At 37.8% G+C, this 21,073-nt stretch overlaps 1 protein-coding gene across 11 annotated transcripts in view; it reads left to right on the top strand.

Annotated features, from left to right (window-relative positions):
- Window positions 1-3,176: 3,176 nt before the first annotated feature.
- Window positions 3,177-21,073, top strand: part of PLEKHA5 (pleckstrin homology domain containing A5) — a 211,283-nt gene continuing 193,386 nt past the window's right edge. For 4 of the 11 annotated variants that reach the window (XM_088141320.1, XM_088141322.1, XM_088141321.1 and 1 more), the window contains exons 1-3: window positions 3,182-3,368; window positions 3,474-3,550; window positions 8,617-8,674. In XM_088141320.1, coding sequence (XP_087997446.1) covers window positions 3,277-3,368; window positions 3,474-3,550; window positions 8,617-8,674 — 227 coding nt within the window. In that variant the 5' untranslated portion in view covers window positions 3,182-3,276. Of the gene's footprint in view, window positions 3,369-3,473; window positions 3,551-8,616; window positions 8,675-21,073 lie in introns of all 11 variants that reach the window. The other 7 variants (XM_088141325.1, XM_088141326.1, XM_088141324.1 and 4 more) reach the window with 4 other exon arrangements.

The following is a 21,073-nucleotide window of genomic DNA, read 5'->3' on the forward strand; positions in this document are numbered from 1 at the left end:
TGTTACTTAATTGGGTAAAAAAATGTCTGCAAGCAAACAATCAAGCTCAGAGAGCACCAAGGACTCCACAGCTCAATCCTGAGCTACGTATATTTTCTTCTATTGGAATATATATATTTATATACATATATGCACACACTCACAATGTACCTGATATAGTTATTCAGGGCATTCATATGAAGGAGCAGAAGACAATGATATATAAAAAAGGACATCACTAAAATATGGCAGGGTCATACCTATTAGAATTAGTGGATATCTACTGAACAAGTGTGTGCACCTATTACTAATGCAATGGTGGAAAACATCAGGAGCTACTTAATGCAACTTCAAGAAAGAACACAGAACTACTTAAGGGTGATGGAAATACAGAAGTTGAAGAAATGCAAGAATCTGGAATTATAGGAAGCTGTGGAGTGGGTAAATAATGCAACACTGCAGGAGTACATTAACAATGTTTTGCAAAGATAATTCTTTGTTCATTGCTAGCAGCTGTTTCAAGCAACATACAGAGACTCTATATCCGGTCATTGCTGAATGGACATTGAAATCAAACTGACTATATATTAGGAACAGAAGTTGAAGAAATTCAGTCCATTCAGCCAGTCACTTCCAGGTGCAGATTGTGGAACAGACCATGAATTATTGGTGTCAAAAAAGAGTTAAGCCGATAAAACCAAGGAGACTAAATTGCAGAGCATAAGTGTGCTGGCAGGATTTGCCTTGAAGGACATACAGTTAGTATATAAAATCAATGATAGGGAAATTTAGTATTTATAACTTATAGGAAAGAGACCCAGAGGAGCTATGGGAATGATAAGAGATATTGTGACAATCAAAGTTGAAAAAAACTTCCCAAAAAGAAAAAGGTCCAAGTGGCATTCAGAATCATCTATTATGGTAGCCACAGAAAGATGGAGGCCTTGAGCAACACGAAGGATGTGAGATGATTGAATGCAGATGTTCAAAGTCAGGTAAGAAAGGACAAGAAAAGGTATCTTAATTAAGAATGACAATGAATAGAGGAAAGTAACAAAAGGAAAATGAAACATGTTTTTAAGAATTTCAGAGAAATCACAGGAAAATTTAGTTAGGGTAGGAATACTGAAGAGTAATCATGGAAGAAATCTAAGAGAGGCAAATGAGGTTAAAAGATGGAATGGCTGGACAAAATCCTTTATAGAAGGAGAAAGCTTTGTAAACAAGGAATATCTTCAGAGACTGACCCCACCAGAAAGTGAGATGTCTAACATAATATACCAAATATCAAACAGAAAAACACTAGGCATGAATGAAATGCTTATTGAATTTTTAAAGCTGCATGAAAGAGGCAGTTAAAATAGCCACAGCTCTGTATCCACAACTATTGACAAGACTGTGTGACCTAGGCATGGGAAAAGTTTGACATATACAAAGTAAGGAGATGTAGCCGGGGTGTCCACAGGGTATGGCCCAGAAAGTCAAGATGTTGGCTGAGACAGTGTGATTGAAACTGTTTTTATGTGCGTATGATCACACAAGGAAAAAACAGAACCAGATGAACAGGCAGATTTCAGAAAAGAAAGAGGAACACAGAATCAGATCGCTAACATAAGGCGGATAATGGAGGGAGCAAGAAGATTTAAGAAGGAGGTTTATCTTTGCTTCATTGACTGCAGCAAGCTTTGATTGTATAGATTATGTCAGAAAGTGGATTTATTGTTCCGAAGAATCTTTACAATGAATTAGAATCTATTACATGAATTGAATTTCAAGAACAAGAGTGGTTCAGGGCAGGAAAAGGCAGTGAGACAATACAGTACACTACTTCTTTTTGAACGGGTCAGGCGGCGGGGCCATTTTCCAGGCTTAGAAGCAGCTTCAGGCTGTCTCATCATGCACAGGTGCCCACAGCCACTCTCACGGTCCTATAAGACAGGGGCACACATTGTCCCCCCATCTCTAACTTGTACAGAGAGTGTAAGAGTGGCAGGATTGGAAGAGAGGCAAGTTGGAACTGAAACCGGAGGACAGAAATGGTAACGTGTGGTATTTGGATACAAGGAAGACTTCGAAAGACTCATTATGGAAATAAAAGCGGAACATGAAAAACCTGGGTTAACGTGAAGTATTTTAAAAAAAGGTCATGTCAGCCCGCATGCTCCCTCATCTCAAGGTGATGGAGAACTGGATGTGGTAATCTTGCTTTCTTAGGTTTAAGAAGATATAAAGATGGACAGCACACCAGAGAAGGAACAAGATTAATCCTAGGGAGAAGGACAAACTTGACCAGATAAGGGTTATTTCTATGACAACCATTATAAAAATAGTCAAAGCAATGGTCTTCCTAGTGGTAACCTACAGGGAGACCTTGAGCAAGCCAGGAAGAAAGGAGATAGGAGCCGTCTCCATGCCTGCAAGGGGAAGGCATCGACAGCCATTTCTGCACTGGGATTTATAGCATCTTCTACAATCATCGCCCCGTTGTTACCCCAAAATATCCCCAAAAATCTCCCCTCTGGGTGAGATGGGCAGCACATCAATTTAATAAATAAATAAATAAGATAACAGAAATGCAGAGAGGCTTTATATCACTTTAGGGGTGGCTGGGTGATGCAAGGAAGATGCTGTGAGGTCCCCAGTGAGGAGTTGACCTAAAAGGACCACAAGCGCCCTCCTGGACGACATCAAAACGGAACGCTCCTTGCAGGTAACCATCTCCAGGCAGAAGCTCACATACTTTGGGCATGGTGTGCCTTCGGAGGAGGGGCTGGGGCGGGGGGGGGGGAAGAAAAAAACAGCAACGCTGGGAGACGCAGCGGATCAAGCGGGCAGAGGGGATCCGGGGTGTCCCTGGAAGAGCCGCGGAGGATCCCAAGCGCCTGGACGAGATGAGGGAGGGGCGGCAATCGCCGGCACAGCCTCCAGCAGTCCAGCCGCCTCGACGGCACCTAACTAAATTACGCCGCGGGCGGGGTCTCGAGGCGCGCGCTCGCGCGGGACGGGGTCGAGGGGGGAGCGAGAGAGCGGTGGGGAGGAGCGAGGCTGGAGAAACGGGGCGCTGGTTGGCTGCGCTCGGCTCATTGGGCGGGGCGTCGCTTCCCCTTTCCTCCTCGCTCGCGCGCTCTCTCCCTCTTTCCTTCCCTCTCGTCGCCCAGGTGCAGTTGGCGGCCTCCCGCGCGCCCCCGCCGGCGCGCGCCCCCTCCTCCCCCGCGTCCTCCTCCTCCTCCGCGCCCCCTCCCTCCTCTCGCCTCGCCGTGCCCGCGCGCGCCGCTTTCGCCCGGGCTGCGCTCGGACATGGCGGCGGAGCTGAGCGCCGAGCGGCTGCGCTCGCTGCCCGCCAGCTGGAGCTTCGGCATCAGCCGCGGCGGCCGCATCTTCTTCATCAAGTAAGCCGGCGGGGGCGGGGGAGCGGCAGCGGCCGTGCCCGGGGCGGGTGCTCCCGGAGGGTCCGGCTCCCCTCCCTCACGATCTCTTTCTTCCCCCCTTGGCAGCGAGGAAGCGAAGAGCACGACTTGGCTGCACCCGCTGACGGGCGAGGCTGTGATCACCGGGCACCGGCGCAGCCCAGGTAAGGCGGCACTTTCCTCCGGGAGCACCGCGCCCCCTTCCCTGCCTCACTTTTACCCCTCCCTCCATGCACCGGTGCCCCTCATTTCTTGCACCCCTGCTTTGCCTCCCCGGATTTGAAAAAGCCACCCCCTCCCTTCGCCTCCTTCCTAATCTTGAATTTTCCACAGTCAACACTTAATGCTGCCCCATTTCTCTCAACTCTCCCCCTCCAGCCCCCCCCCCGCCCCCTGCCAGCCTGTCCCTGGCTGGCCTTTGGCCACCAGACCTGAGCTTCTTCTCTTGGGCTTCCTTAGGTGTATTTCCCTGCACGCCCCCCCCATCACCCCTTTTCAGTTCTGCAATTCTCTAATTTTCCGGTTGGCTCCCTCCCTCACACCCTTTGCTGCATCCCTGCTTCTAATTGACCTCCCTCTTAGCCTATTGTTTCACCATAATTGAACATAGACGCCCACCCTGAAAGTTTTGTACTTGGCCAGTTTTTTTGGGATGGGGGAGGGAATAAACGTGGCAACTCAGGCTTGGGAATAACCATCCATTTTTCTTCCTCCACTGGCTCAAAACTTTCCCTCCAGATAAAACTGTTTCCTTGTTTTTCCTTGACCTTTTAACCCACCTATTTACTCTTTGCCACTTTGGTTCAGTGCATGAATTCTTCTTCCTCTTCAGTTCAAGACTACCATCATTTATTTCATGGCATTATGTTTTTCCCTCTACTCTATGAAAATTGTTCCTTTCCCTCATACTTGAACCAAGGAGATTTATTAATTTTTTCACTCTTCATGCAACAGTCACTGAAATACCTTCTCTCTCTCTTTTTCTTTATGTCAAACATTTCTAACCTTGTCTTTTTATCTGAAGCTCTACTTCTGGGATCATAAACCTGCCCACTCCTTTCTCACACCCCATCCCTTTCACATCATCCCCTTGTCCTTCTCTGTGTTTATCCTTTAACCGAGCTTATTCCTAAGCTCCTGGCCCTGGACTTAGAATATTGTTTTAAATTCTGTTTAGGCAAGTATTCTGGCCTGATTGGAGAACCCCTGTAGATCCATTGTGATCTCCCAGCAGATGCTGTGATGGACAGTTTGGGCCTCTGTAGCCCTGTTTATCAAGTAAAAAATTCCTCTGGTTTGCCAGCTCTCTCCCTACACTTGAAAGGCCTTTTCAGCAGTACATTGACCCTGGATGAATATTAGCATCCCAGTTCTAACCACAACCTGTGTTACTAATCTACAAATACTCATGTTATAGGCATTGCTTTTCTATCAGTTATTTCCAGGTTATTGCATCCTTAAACCCAACTAACTTTTTAACTTTCTCACTGGACCCTTATGTCACTTTATTAATACTCCTTTACCTACCTTACCTTACCTTTACTCTGCATGGTTGCTACTCTTCTTTCTCCAGATACACATTTGGAAAAGTAAGGGGTGCTGGTGTATATGAGATTTAATTTGGCTGAACTTGCTAAAATGAACATTCTGTATACTGGATGAATGTATTCACACCTGGCGTAATGATTTGCAAGAGGCTCAGTGCTCTTAAACTACATTGTCAAACAATGCTTAATCATTCTAGCTCATCTAACTAACTGATTGTACTTTCACTGGCCCCTAAGAGGTGTGATAGCCAAATACATTGTTTTTGTTTTACTGCCTCTGTGTTTCTGTTGTTGTAATTTAGTTGACCAAATTGCACTAGGTTAATGATAGCTAGGTTATGATTCCAGTTAAACATTTTTCCTACTTGTTCTTAATGTTGGCAGATTCCTTTACTGTATTTTCCATTCTCTGTCTACCCTTCACCATGTTTGCATCCATAATTAGTATTTATTCCTACATGTTCAGTCTGATATCCATGTTCACTCAATTGGCACCTTCTCTACTGGCTTGTTATCTATTGGCTTTCTCTTCCTATTGTTTGGCAGTTAATCTGGTACACATAATCTGTTCCAATAAATAACGTTAAGGCTTTCTATCTGTTCACTGGAAAGCCTAACCCTGTACAGTGCTAATCTTTTCCTGTTGACTCTTTCCAGCAATGACTCCTGCATTGCTATCTTGGAATTGCTCATTTATCGTTTTTGTATAAATGTAGGGGTATTTTTAAGAAATCCAGCTACCACTTAGCTAAGCTGCAGAGACTTCTGCAGTCCCCTTAATACTTCTTCAGTGATCTGATCTCCACCCATTCAGCATGCTTTCCAAATAGCTTGAAGACCTCCAACATAGCTATTCTGTCTTTAGCAATAAGTTGCTTCTCCTGGCTTCCTCAATATATTCTCTTTGTGCTACTCTACTCTGCTGTATCGCTTAAAAGAAATCCATAGCCAAACCATTATAAAGAATACATAACAGTATGGTTCTAACTGTGAGAGGTGTGTATTTTCAGCAACAGTGGTAGAATGAGCTATTCACTAGGAGTCTTAAGAGTTAGCCAGTCCAGTTGCCATTAGTGTTGAAGCAGGTCACCTTAATTGAGAAGAGCTGAGCACATATTTTCCTATACCTTTTCAAGCTGTAATGCTATAAGCTTATTTTATATTTATTATTTTTAATGATTTTTATTATTGTTTCTATTGTACATTTGTAAGTTGTCCAGGGGCATCAAAGGAGGGGGCAGCTTCACATAATGTTCAGGATCAGAGTGGCATTAGTGGTACTTATGGAAGGAAAGCTTCCGGTAAATAGCAGCACCAAATTGCAGGTTGAGTACTGGCTCCCTCCTCAGTGAAGACAGATTCCTCCCCTTGTAGGCTCTGATTTACAATTTAAAAATGAATGTGTGTCATATTTTAGTCTTGTGAACATATAATACCTTTCCCATCCCTCTTGCCTGCCCTTATATTATAACTGATATACAATTCTGTAAATAGCCAAAAGCTTTTTCACTGGGCAAAGCATGAATTCACTTATCCATATCTTTTCAGCATCATACTTTCTAGAGCTTGTGGCTGCTTTTTAAAATTCATACATTCACTGTTAAAGATACACCCTCAGTTTAGATAAGAGAGTGGGTGGTTTCTGAGTGACGGGGAAAGGTGGGATGAATTGGAGAAAGAGGGCAGGAGCTTGAAGAGTGACTAGGGGGAAAGGGGGGGGGTAGACTCTCTCTCTGCTATTTGTTTCTCTGGAGACGAAAAGCAGCAGAGAAGGTCTGGCTGGAAAAAGAATAACTGGTTGCTGGTATAGCACATCAATCACCTGTGCCATGGGGAGGTGGGTGTTGCTGTTCAACAATGCAATTGCTTTCCCCCCCTTCTCTTCCATTTAGGCAAATGGATGTATGAAATGGGAAAAAGAGAGGCAGTCCAGGGACACTTGGGTTAGGAGGACTGGTCTGGCATTTTTGCATTTTTTTTTTAATTTATGCATTTCATTACTCTTGGTTTTATTCTGTGTGACCTGGGAGCAGTTTCAAGGCAAAGTGAAGTTCTTTTGTTTATCTCTCTTCCTAGTCATAGTTATGGGAAATGTCATGGGATACAGTGGGTTATAGCCAGATGTGTTTCAGAGTCAGAAACCAGAACTGCTGGTTAATTGAGAAGAGTTCCCTGCTCCTTGTATAATTAGTGGTTGTGTTAATTGAGAAGTCCAGCAGGTAAGGGGAAGGGGCAGATGTGCTTGAGTGATTTGGCTGTTGAATGCAATTGTTTTTCACCTGTAATTCCACACTGGTCTTAAATTAATGTCTTTGCCTCTGCCGAGAGGAGATGTTTTTTTCTACTCACATTTCAGATGTATTCTGTTTCATTCTACCGTACATATTAGTGCTTTGATTTGCTTTATACCCCTGCTGGAGCCAAAATATGTTAATATCTCTAAGGAAAAATCCATTTTGGTTGCTTGTAAAGTGTTTTAGATAATGAAGAAAGCTTGTTTTTGGACAAGTGGAATTTCTTCTAAACACTTTCATATCAAATTCTAAATAGTCTTATGATAATATTTGGATAAGAAATTGTACCAACCAGATCTGCTGTTTTACCCTTACACCAAAATAACATGTGGAAAGCTATTTTACACTGGCTTGTGTAATCTTCTTAATTGTGATTGTGGGAACTTAATATGTTTATCTTGAGCAAGGCATCTCTAAATTTAATTGCTCTTTGTTTATAGAATGTTTACCATACAGAAGTTTGCTACATCAAGCTCCTGAAATAGCTTTAAATATCTTACCAAAATATTCTAACACCCAAAGTATTTCAGTTACCTGTGCTGAAACACATAGAAGGTATTATTATAAAAAGCACAGCCAGCTGTATTTATGCACAGTGCAGTAGGTGAAATGATTATTTTAAGCAGTGAGCCTTGTAATTAAACACAGCTTTAGTGATCCATTTTTCGCCACAGTGCTTTGCTTTTTTCTAAAGAAGATGATAATAGGCTTTGATTTTTATTTTTAAAAGGAGATTCAAAACATTGATGCTTAATTGATACTATAGAGAAGCAGCACATCTCTCTTCCCTTGTCACTAGATTAATAGTGAAAATTAAATCTCTGTACTATTGGCTGGTTTGTGGATGCTTGCAAGCACAACTTGAAGATATGACAAGATGATATAACTTGGCCATCCAAAAAAATGTTTTATAATACTTAACCAGCTACCATTTTGAATGTTAGTAACTTAAATAATGAAGTTTTTTCTCCCCCAAAAATCTGTCTTCTGCTCAGATATCTTATGATTGGCACAACAGTTACATGAAATAAATAAGGCCTAAAGTAATATGAAGCCAATTAACTTAATGATGCTGGGAGAAGTTTTCCAGTATCTATTTATAGTTGATGAGATGAAGTATAATACTCAGAAATATTTGTGATAATATCTAAAGTCTTGAGGATTTGAGAATTAGTGAGCTTATTGTGCTATATGTATTTTTCATGATTTAAATCTTACTTGCTCTTGAGTTCATGATGAGTAAGAATTTGGGCCCTGTGTGAGGTATAAAACTGATAGTACTTTTTCTTTTAATATATTGTAGAGTAAAATGAGCTAAAGCGATTGCAAATGCTTAGTATAATAAAATGGTTCACAAACATATGATGAAACTATTTTTTTCTACTCTAGATCTGCCCACAGGTTGGGAGGAAGCATATACTTTTGAAGGTGCAAGATACTACATAAAGTAAGTGAAACTCAGCATGGAATATTTTGCTGAGCCTGCTTATTACTATATATTTTGTCCTGGGGAGCCTTACATTATGCTCAGAGTGTGGTTTAATGGCAAGATGGATGTGTGAGATAATCTGTAGAATGGGATTTTGCTATGTAACAACAATACCTTATGGCAGTAGCTTAAGGGGAGGAAGAATGGCATATGTTTCTGCTTCTTGCAGTGATCCTTGGAGATAGGTAAAATAGCAACTTGATCGAGATAGCTCATGACTACAATATTTGTAAAGCTTTGTATCTAAGTGGGAAATCTGGGTTTCTCACATACAAATCCAACTTTTACACTTATTCTGTATTTGGTCCACTCTAAGAGCTTTAATTTGACAATTATGTCTTTCTGTGCCATGGTTCTCTTATTTTGATGGAAGAGATAGTTTGGACTCATGAAAACATAAAAACCATACGCTTGGGTTTGAAGAAAAGTAAGAGTTACAGATCTGTGGGTCCTCTCGCCTATCCAATCTGGGTCCTAGATGGCTGCATTTATCTGTTTAGTCTATATCCGTGGCTCTGAGGAGGTGGAATAATAGTAAGTTGAGGATTTTGCAGTGTGTAAGAAATTTTATTACATGATAAAAAGCTTTAGAAAAAAATCCATATATATTTCTATTTAATTTCTTGCTACTGAGGGAAAAGAATGGTAGAGTGTATGCCTTATTTTGAAAAGATCCCAGTTTCAGTCCTCAGCATCTTCAGGTAGTCTTGGGAAAGTGTCCTGGGCCATTGGTGGTTACTGTAAATAGGACCATGGATAGCTAGACCAATGATATTACTCTGAATAAAGAATAAATATGCAGATGTTGTGCTGCAAATTGTGATAATCATTCTGCTTTCCACTACTTACAGTTTTGATCTGATGTATAACAATATTTCTGATTTGAGCAAGGACTGAAAGCCTCATTCTAATCTATATAATTCTTTATTCTCTAAAAGTTTGAGATGATCTCGGTTGTCTGACATAAAAGACCTACTACTTAGTGACAAACGTGGTGTTCTAGTTTTGATATTCTTAGGAAATAGACATTATGTGTGTATTAAATATTATTGCTGTTTGGATGCTCCACAAAAATATAACTTATTCTGCTAATTTGATGATAGGACATTGGAACAAAGTAGAATAATGTAGAGAAAGAATGGGAAATGCTCAAGTCAGTGACATATTGGTTATTGAGCTGTTTTTGTAGAAAATAACAATTTTTAATCTGTTTTATGACTTTTGTGGTATGTTAAGTACAGGATGTTATCAGAACTGTTAAATGGTGGGCATGTTGCTGGTAGTGCTTGAACATCAAGTTATTCTGTTGTCATTGAAATAATTATCTAAATATTATGCCAAAGCTCAGAAAGCATATGTTCCTCTTCTCTACAGCATTCTTGACATAATATGGTCACATAATGTAGTGTAAATCTCTAGTGTAAATATGCATGTCTTGCAGAATGCATTGGGTTCATATTATACCTTTGTCATGTATATAATAAAAATGGCAAAATTTCTACATTAGGCTGGCAGTCCATCTACTTTGGCAGTGAAACATTCTTCAGAGATAGATCCACAAAATTCCTTACAACTGAATGTGAGATTCTTCTCTTGACAAGAGCTCCCATTCATCTTTTTTATTAAGTTTCTGCTTCTTAAGATATATCATAAAAAAGAGGGAAAAATTATACAAGTAAGCGAATCAGGTAAGGCACATACATAAATAAAATACAAGAATATAACAAAATGAAAATCAGCTATTCCCAATTAAAAGTTATATTATGAAACAAACCAGCCTGAATAAAATATGTTTTCCTGTCAGCTAGTATTTCTCCTTTGCTGAAAAGTAGCTACCAGAAAGCTTTTTTCTCATGTTTTCATAATTATAGCTCCAATAGTGACAAAACTGAGAAATATCTCTCTTGAAGATCTTAAAGTTTGAGTAGGCTTGTAGGGGAGTGTGCAATATAGTAAATGTGTGTTTCCAAATTTAAATATCACTGCCAGCACTTTGAAACAGTGACTAGAAACAAATTAGTGGTTAGTAAAACTGTTGGAATGTTACATTAGTCACAAAGAGATATAAATATGTTTCACTATTACTATATCTGACATCTCTAAGGAGGGATACAGTTGGTGTAATAGTTGTAACTGTGCAGATTTGCTCCTATTCTTTGCTTTCATGTTCATGTGTGAACCCAGAAGTGCACCCAAATCTTGAAACCAGGCCTTTAAGATGATCATAATTTTTTCAGCACAGATTGAGTTTGAGTAGCCAGACATGATCTAGCAAATGCCAGTTGTTTAGATATAAGGTTCATGGGTGAAAAATTGCACAGCAAAACTACTGATATTATTCTAGTGTTTGACCTCAGGCAAAGATATTTACATATGAAGCTTCTAATCCCCACCCAAGCCCACCTGGTGCTGATTTTCCTGAATCATATGAAGAGTTATTTGGGAAGAGCTACTGATCCCAAGTAAAGTATTACCTCCATAGCCCCTAATTTGAAATCTGGTGCTCCTTTCTCTCTGTGGCTTAAGGTTTTCATCCCTGTGCCACTTCTGCTGTTCTTATGGCTTCCTGGCATGTAGTTTCATCTGGGATATATTCCAGAACTATAGAGCATGATGGGGAAAATAGTTTCTTTTTTTTCACGTAATTTTATTAAAAGTTTAAAAAGAGTGGTAAAAAATAGTACAAGCTAAAAGAGAAAAGAAAAAAAAAGGTGCATAAAAGCAAAAGCAAAAAAAAAAAAACCTCCCCTCTAAGAAAACAACGTCCCACCCTCATCATGACAAGTATAAACAATTCCATAATCTCTTCACTTCCTCTTAGTTAACAAATATAAAACTCTTCATCCCATAACCCATCTCTTACCAATAGGCAAATCGAATAAGTAATGCCCTTTCCAATCCATTTATCAGCAAGACATCCACATTGAGCTCTAAAATAGTAATATTAATTAACATAAATAAAACTCAACATTCCACATCTCAACTCTTAACTGTAGCAAAGTCCCATTTAAAAATCATAAAATGGTCCCAATATCTTAATGTAAAAAACAAAAACAAACAGAAAACCCTCAAAAATCCCATTGGTTTAACATAACAAAAAGAGACCATTTCTCCTTTACAAAAGACCAATACACAACACTTTTCCCATTCCAAATACCAACAGTTCCCAAAAGAAATCCACCCCAAATTACAACTTATCCCATTCAAACAAACATTCTATATTTAACTCTAAACTGTAACAAATCCACATTTCACAAATATAAAATAATCCCAGTATCCCAGTACAAACAAAAGACTAAAATTTAACATAACAAAGAGAAATAATTACTCCTTTATAAAGTTCACCAAACTTCTTTACTTTAAATACAAAACCAGTTTGTAAAGTTACAACTATAAGGGAAAAAATCTATAGCATCTTACAAAATGTAAGCAAATCCAGTATACCACATTTTCCAGTTAAGATATCAGTAAATCCAAAATGAGCCACCCAAAATAACAAAGTGTCTCATTTTATCCCTGGTCAAATAATCCAATTTAATATTCTTTTTTTCTTCTGTACAGAACAATCTTTCTCTGTGATCCATTCAAATAGTTGTTGAAAATAGTTTCTGTGCTTGGGCCTGGCTATTTGAGTTCCCATTCTCATCCTCAAGTGAGATTCATTTGATGGTTCATGGCAGGAGATCTATGCAGATGTCTCATAAATCAGAGGTCCTCCTGGAGAAATACTCAGATCCTGCAGTTACATAGATAATGCAACAGAAACATTTTTGTAGTGATCTCTGCAAATAACTTTGTAAGACTAAGATGCACAACCTGGTGTCCAGATTGATACGTAGCCCCAAAGGTATTCAGAAGTTCTTTTGAAATTATAAATTTTAATATGAACAAAAGGAAAACTGTTAAATACCTGACTGGAGAGCAATCAGATAGGTGCAACCCCCAGCACAGAAAAACTTATGCACTACTGTTGGAGAGTGTTGAATTTTAACAGTGCGTTTTTGGTTGAAAAGTGTGGGGATGCCACATGTTGTCATGGTCCTTCCACTTGCAAAATAATAGAACCCAGGTCTTTTGTTTGATCCCTAACCATATGGCCATTTTATGAAATGCTCTGCAAATTTTCAGAAGCTTCAGAAGGAAAACTTGTGAAGAACTATAGCACAGTGAAAAATGTAGGCTTTGTAGATGAAGTCATGTAGCTTGCTAAGAGCTCAGCTACAGTTCAGTCATGTGTTTAATCTGTGATGTGAGAAAAAGGGATTTCTTTGGAATTAGGATGTTAGAGTATTTTTATATTATTGATTTATTTATATTGGGAAAATGAGGAATACCATCAGAAAACCTATATGCAATAGTAGCATACTTATTTAATGCATTGCAGGCTTACTAGAGGCATCACTAGAAAATATTTGCAGATTTGAAGGACTTGATTTCAAGCATAGATAAAATAAGATTACTTAGTGAAAGCAAAAACAGTAAATATTTTTAGCTTGTTGAAGTTGCAGTTAGGATTGCAATGAAGTTTCTTAACAATACACATTTTCATCAGGTCCACTAATGAACTGTGATTATAAACAGAAGAAAAGTATGTGGTGAAATCATAGAGGGAAACAGCTATGGTTCCTATTAACAAACATTTTTTTTTTTAAAATCACAGTAAAACCAGGAGCATATTCTCTTTGTCTCCTCAGTAAAATTCTTTATGGAAAGCTAAGCTGTTTATATGTGTAATAGTTGTTTATCATTGCATTCTTCATTCACATCTTCCATCACATGCATATCTAATTTTTTTCCATGGAATATTTGGTGCTCCTTCCCCAGGCATGGATCATATTCTTTTTCCAAAATCTAGTTTCTGGTCTGAAGGTTAGGCAGACTTTCTATATTATTGCTTTCATACTAATAAAACCGGATGGCTATCTTTTTGCAAATGTATGCCACCATGGTTTGAACATTTATTGTTTAAGTATTCCAAATTATATGGGGAAATTTGTACTAATTAAAGAGTATATGATATTCATAACATGAAACTGTTGTTATCATGTTATTACCTATTTTTCCTTCTTGGTGTTGTTTCTGTACTAATTACATATTGGAAGTGCTCTACAAAACAAAGACTGGTAAATGGAGTCTGTTTGCTTTGGGTAATAAGGTTTTGTCTGAACGTTGTGATAGCATTTTGTGTTTAATGAGCTTAGTGAAGGATTTCAGGTTTTATTGTAATTCAGTTTAGTAGAAGAATACGGATACTGCAGTTTGATAGTATGGGCTAAAAGAAAATTCTAGCTGAAAAATCAGATATTTCTAGCACTGGAAAACCAACTATTTTATTTAGTAACAGTTTTTAAAAATTAGGCAAGCATACTGAAATTCCTTATAAACAAATTGTTTCCTGGCTAAACAGAATATTAATGCTGAATTCTAGAAAATTATATTTAGTCCATAGTAATTTTCAGTTCATGGAGAAAATCTATTTATGTGATCACTAGGAGTTGAAAACGACTTGATGGCATATAATCAATCAAAGTTTTCAATAGAGAAAGGTAACTGAAAATAGCTTTATTAGTTTCCGTTTTACTGTAAGTTGCTGTATTACAAAACTTTTAATTGAAGTTGTGGTACTAACTCTTACAATGGCCTGAAGCATCAGTTAAAGTAGTTCAGGAGAAAAAGAAAACAACTGGGCTAAGTGAAGCTTTTTCTCCCTCAATTTTTAAAGCTGTTTCCTTGCCTCTCAGTTCCCAGTTCTTGTTCAAGAGAAGTGAATTATCTCTATTGCATTTTGCGTGCATTAAGCCTTCTAGAAATCAGAAACATGTAATTAACTTCTAATCCCTGGTGCTTTATTTGCACCAAATGAGAGAGCAGGTGGCCCTAGAACCAAGCTAGTATCATATTGATCTTTTGTTTCTAAACTGGAAGGTGTTTGAGGTGTTGTCTTTTTGACCTATGAATGTCCCAAACAAACACAAAAACCAATGTTCTATTCTGCTGATTTTGCTTCTGGTATATATTGTTTTGTGAGGTGAGAATAGGTCAGACATTTAGGTAATTGCAGGGGTGTTTGGCACTTTAAAAAGATGTTGTTGATATAAGTATGAGGTGTTGACAATGGAGACTTATCCCCAGTAGTTGGCATTGTGACCGTTTTGTTCTTCAGTTCTATATCAGTGAGAAAGAGTATGTTGTTCCAAACAAAAAATATTGATAGATAAAACTGCTAGATTAGAAATTGATAAAGGCTGACAGGTGAAAATTTTTGAAAGGTGAGGGATCTGTATTTGGAGAGCTTACACAGAGAGACTAGAGGCAATGACCACGTTGTCTCGTGTATCTTGGCTCAACCTGCTATGCTTTCTATTTTAAACTGTCCCAAGCTGTATTTTTCTATACCAGATTATTAGTTTTATTATCTAATGTATAGTTAATGTAAGAAGTCACTCTGTCAACTCCTCCAAGGGAAATATTTACTTAAAATATATTAAACATAAGACCAGTCTACTTTCTGCTGGACAGCCTTTGTCTGCAGGGAAATAAAGTATTGTATGCCAAACCAATTAGAAAGGGACCATTAAAAAAATTTAGTGTTTCAACTTGTACTGCATTTAGTTAAGGGGGAGATTACATGAAAAGGTACAGGGGTTTAGTGTTGATTTCCCCATGTTTATTTTTGTTTCTTCGATTCACTGCCAGTTTTCTGCACTTGTGAAATGTTCTTAATTAAAACATACTGCTAACTCCCTTTATTTTCCCATGGTAGACACATCCTTGGGAGGCTTTCAATTATGAACTCTTCCTGGCAAATTCTTTTGCTTTACTGAGTGCTGTACCTGAGGCAATAACGCTGCTAATCAGATTGGGGTCTACAGCCACTACAGTAATATAAATGTTAATTTAGTTCTGCATTCTGACTCCACATTAGGCCAAAATGTCTCTTCCAAGTATCTAAACAATGCCTGTACCTAAACATTCAGTGTGTGATTTTTCTTCTCAAACACCAAAGTAAGTTAGGGTACTTCACATCACAATCTCATTTTTTGATCTGGGATTACCCACCCTGCTTGTGATAAGATAGAAGCTGTAAACATTGAATAAATCCTCTATTTAGGATTAAGTGTTCATGAAACAACATTGCTGTCCTTAACTTTTAATTATCTGGAATCATTTACTTCTTGGCGATCAGTTGTTTCACTTCATCAAGGATATACAGATAGTCCTCAGTTAACAAGGTAATTGGGACTGGGAACTCCATCACTAAGTGACATGGTTGTAAAGCGCAACGTCATGTGACCATGCCAACTTATGACAGCAGTCCCTGCAGTTCCAGTTGTGGTCATTAAGCAAATCCCGCACAGTCGTTAAGCACGACATCATTTAATTGTCATTTGTGACTTCTTGCCAGCTTCCTTGTTGACTTTGCTTGTCGGAAGCCAGCAGTGAAGGTTGCAGATGATGATTATGTTGCTGCGGGGACGCTGCGATGGCTGCAACTTTGAGGACCGTCCGTAAGTCTCCTCATTCAGCACTGTCATAACTTTGGTTGCTGAACGAATGGTCGTTAATCAAGGACTCCCTGTATGTCTAGTTAAATACACAGATACATAAATAATCTTTATAATAAATCCTTGTAGGGAGAAGAGGTATCAGTTGAAGCTAAGTGTACATTAAATCAAATTTACATGATTTGTCATTTGCATCAGTTTACTTCATTTGCAGAGTTCTGTAATTCAGTGTTATTTAGAGCCAAAGACAAATTAATACAAAATGATGTAAATTGCTTCAATTGTCTGGACTGCTTCAGAGGCATGGACTTTGTCTATAAATTTTAAGCCCAAACCAAATTTTTGCTACAACATCCAAAGTCTGCTGAATGGTGGTACATAAGATTCAGATTTTGTTCTATGAGTGTGTGTCTCTGGACTGGTTTTTAGAACAATGGGTAGGTTGCCTTAGCACCTTTGAATTCACTGTCCGCATTAATATTGGGAGATGGGAGCCTGCTTTCCAAACAAGGGATTACCTTGTGCTTTTGGTGATCCATGTCTTTTCATTGCCGTACTCATTCTCTTATGCTTATGCCATTGTGCAGTCAGGAGTGCAATCGCTGTTGTGGTTCAGCAATAAGATACATCTCTTTTCCAGCAGATATATCATGGTCTCATGCACGCTAGCACATTCTGGTATGTAAGTGGAAAATTGAAATCTCTTGTTGAAAAGGTTGTTTATGTCAGGATTTAGAGAACTGTAATTTTCTTTGTTTTCCTGATATCCCACTCAGTCTGTTACTAACACTTCTTTGGAAATATTTAGACGAAAAACATATCAGATCTTCTTCTTGGACCTTCTAATGAGTAAAATGAAAAATAATATCTGATATAATCATTCATAATGTGAAACCTAAACTCTATCTGGCTAATTAAATTAATTGAAAGCTGTAAAATTAAGTTGGATTAATTGGGAAGGTGTTTAAGGTACAGAAACTAATTAATAATCTCTATTAATTTTAAGTTGCTCCATTGTTTTTCAAGGGTAGATGCTTTATTTGTAGACTTAGTTTTGAATTGTTTATTGAATAGAAACAGGTGAACTAAGTGTGACTTCTGTTCAAAGCTAGCTTCTGTTCAGTGATTTATTTCTTACTGAATTTTGCTAACAAATACTTAAGAAAGGGGAAAACAAATGCTGTAATCAGAAGATAATATGGCTTCATCTGTTGATGAAGTGAAACTATTCTTTTGAATATAGAGGAAGGAGGAAAAAGTATGGATGTGCAAATCAGCCACAATTTGATTTGAATTCACAACTGAATCTAAAAAATGTATTCAAGTTTCAGTAAAAATGTATTAATGTAGAATAATCTATTAAAGGAACTTAATTCAGTTTGATGTCTCAGATCAATTTAAAGGTTTGGGTTGAAGGGACGATTTAATTGAATCATCTTTAAATCAAAGCTTAATCCTGTCCTAGAAATATTTTTGGGTTAAATACAATCTAGACCTTTAAAGTAGAGGTGCCACTTTGTGGTCTTCGTGTTCCTTGTGTGGGAGCCTATATATACATTAGATATGTGTGTGGGTATATATAGCCAAATCTTGGGAGATTGCCAGAACTGAGAATATTTGGAGTGAAAATATCAGTGTTTTGTGATTTTGGCAGTCGTGCACAAAATTGTGTCTGTCTGTCTGTCTGTCTGTCTGTCTGTCTGTCTGTCTATCTATCTATCTATCTATCTATCTATCTATCTATCTATCTATCTATCTATCTAAAAACAGATAACTACACAGGGGTCCTGTGGGTACTAGTTGATGCCATAATACCTGTAGTGGACACAGAGAATGGCCTTGAAGGACAGTGCAAGATCTGTTAGCAAGGCAATGATCAGACAAGCGTGGCTTAAGCCCATTCCAAGAAACAAACTGAGAAGAAGCCTTGACAGGCCCCTCCCTACTTCAGATGAAGATAGAGGGAGGGAAGGAGGAAGCGCACTGAGATTTGCAAGATTTGGTTCTAATAAAAGTAATTTTAGACGCATGTGACATTTGTTACTTAGTCTGGTCTACCTTTTAGGGCTGACAGAACCTATATGTACTATGTTACCAGCCCTGTTTATATGATACTGGTCATACCCTAAAGGAAAAGCTTAGGAACTGCTGTTTTAAAGCAAGGTTGTATTTGAATTGCAGAAGGTTTCTGGTTTTCAATGACCAGTTCATAAGCTCATTTTTCTTCCTTCCTTCCTTTAAATAAGGAACCTTATTCCTTGTGGCTTCAATGATTCACTTCAAATATCGACAGACTATAATTGCTGCTTTCGAGGTAAAAATCATTGAACGGTTTTTCAGTGATAATTGAAAAACTGTTATAAGAAGGAAAGTTCTGACCTGGGAGCTGGTTTTGTGTTTACCATCTGAGTAGAAGCTGCATTTAACCTTATCCTAACTATTTCAGAATTATTGTCAGCTGTTAGCTGTGGCGTATAGCATGGGTAGAAAAGTCATCTGTATGTTGAGGTATGCTTTCTGACACCCATTTGGATGGATTTAGAAATCCAGTTTTTCTATCTCCAGGGAATTTCTTTGCATTTTACATTTGATGATCTACAGTTTCTAATCTTAGAGATGGGTTGACCTATCTAGTTTCATTTGCTGAAATTGTTTAGGCATGTCAGTTGATTTGGAGTGTCACTTTATTTACATAACTGGTAGCACTTTGGGTCTATGCATGGTGAAAATTGCAACATTGCAGGGTTGTCTAAAACATGGTTATGTAAATCTACACTAAATGATAGGTGAACCACTGCCTTCAATTCTGGTTCTTCACCTAGCAACCATTGTAGGCTACAGATCATAGGCATTTGCAAATATAATACATAATGTAGTGCTTTATGGAGGTTCTAAACATAACAATAATAATACAAGGCACCTGCCTCATAGAATGTGAAATACGTTGCTATTTTTATAAGGAAAATAATTATTTCCATTTTTTGCTTACATTCATTGTCATGAGATTGAAACAACAGCTGAAATAATGAATAGCAGGATATAAAATTGTCACCTGAATCAGCTTGAAATTATAGCAGTATAACTTAACCAAAAAGTACTTGTTTGTATCTTGAAGAGTTCTGCAGATCATAACGTGAAGTGATTTCCTACTTCAGAAAAGATAAGCTTGTTATTTAGTTACAGAAAGTAAGATTTAGATATTACTGGAATACACTTGAGGCACACAAAGATAAGCTGTTGTAGAAGGAACAGGTGGTATCAGAGCTACATGGGCACAAAGACAAAATCAGAACTACAGAAGAGAATTAGAATTGGAGAGTTATCTTAAATTCCCCTACCTCAAATGTGTCTATATGGAGAAACAGAAGAGGAAATGAGTGGGTATAACAAAATCATCCTGCATGTGGATTGTCTTTAAATTGTTGGAAGATGAGGATGAATCTCAAATAAGTTTAAATGTTTTATATCTGGGCAGGTGACTTCTGTCAATTGAAAGATGCTTGGACACTAATTAGAAGGGGAAAAAAACCTGAGGAAGAATATCAAGGCTGCTAAGCATAATAAGCATCAGTTTGAGAAATCTTTTTGAAGTCACTGGATTTTTACTTAGCAAATTAGAACTGTCAAGTGCTTATATACAGTTGAAGGTACATATCGTTCTTTTGTGGTATCTAATGAAAGTGTATCTGGTGGTTTATTCGTTCCTAATGCCACATCTGTCTTATTACTGTAGTTTATAGTCCTTGTGTATGAGAAGCTCTCTGCCAACTCTGAAAGTATAAGGAAGGCATGGTGGTTGGCTCTAATTCAATATAGCGAAGATGAAGATGGTGAAAGGTGTTCACTGTTATTATTTACATAATTATATTCTAGACTGCTTTAAACGAGCAAAGTATAAATTAGTCAAGTAAATAAGTTTTTTTTTTTAAGTTACAGAGGCAGTGGAACTTAAAAACAGGGTCGTATATATGTTGTTATAGAAGTACAAGGAAGGACTAATTAAGGAGTAAATTTGCTTAAAGCAAGCCTCTTCTGTTTGATTTGATCAAGCATTAATCAACTATTTCAAAATTTGCAATAATTAATAAACTATTTTAACATACTGTAAACATTGTAACCAAACATACAGTATTGTGGAATAAGAACAAAAACCAAACCTTATTTGAGAAAGTAATACATTTTTGGCTCCTGAAGGATGAATTACTTTGAATGACATTGTATGTTCATTTTCAGAAGAAAAGCAGAAAGATACATGATTTAGGAAATCACTAAGATTATCCTCTTGAAATATTTGATTATAACTGATAAATGGTAAGGAAGATGCTGGTGCATGAAGAAAAAGAATGTGGCTCAGTTGATCCTTGATTTTTTTTAGGGAACTCCAGCTATTGTTGATTGCAAAGAAACAGAAATATGAGATGTGAGAATCGATTTAATCTTATTTTAGTAAACCTGTTCATCACCGTTCTCTACCATTTTTCTGATTCATAAATTCTTGAAATTGTACCTTCTATGTATAATGAAGAATTTATGTTGCCTTCTCCATCTTTTTAAAAAGGCAGGCTTGTCTCCTGATGTAGGCATCTTTTTGTTACAAAAATGTAACAAAAAATGGTGGGAACCAAACCATTTAACATAATTCTTGTATTGTATTTCATAACAGTTGTGAATATGGGGGAACATTTTTTACTATGAATGCAGCCATTTAAACTTGGGGATTTAAAAAAAAATGACTAAGTTGATTCCTCCTTAATATCCTAGTTTCTTTCTGAAAAAGGAAAGGATATTTTCCCCAATAGCTTGCGCTAGCCAAGAGGATTTTAAACATTACTAGGCTTTTTCTGTATTTCAG

The sequence above is a fragment of the Python bivittatus genome, unplaced genomic scaffold (assembly GCF_059951505.1).
Source record: "Python bivittatus isolate LINGU-HERP-01145 unplaced genomic scaffold, Pbiv_v1 ctg000330_np1212, whole genome shotgun sequence".
Taxonomy (NCBI): Eukaryota; Metazoa; Chordata; class Lepidosauria; order Squamata; family Pythonidae; genus Python; species Python bivittatus.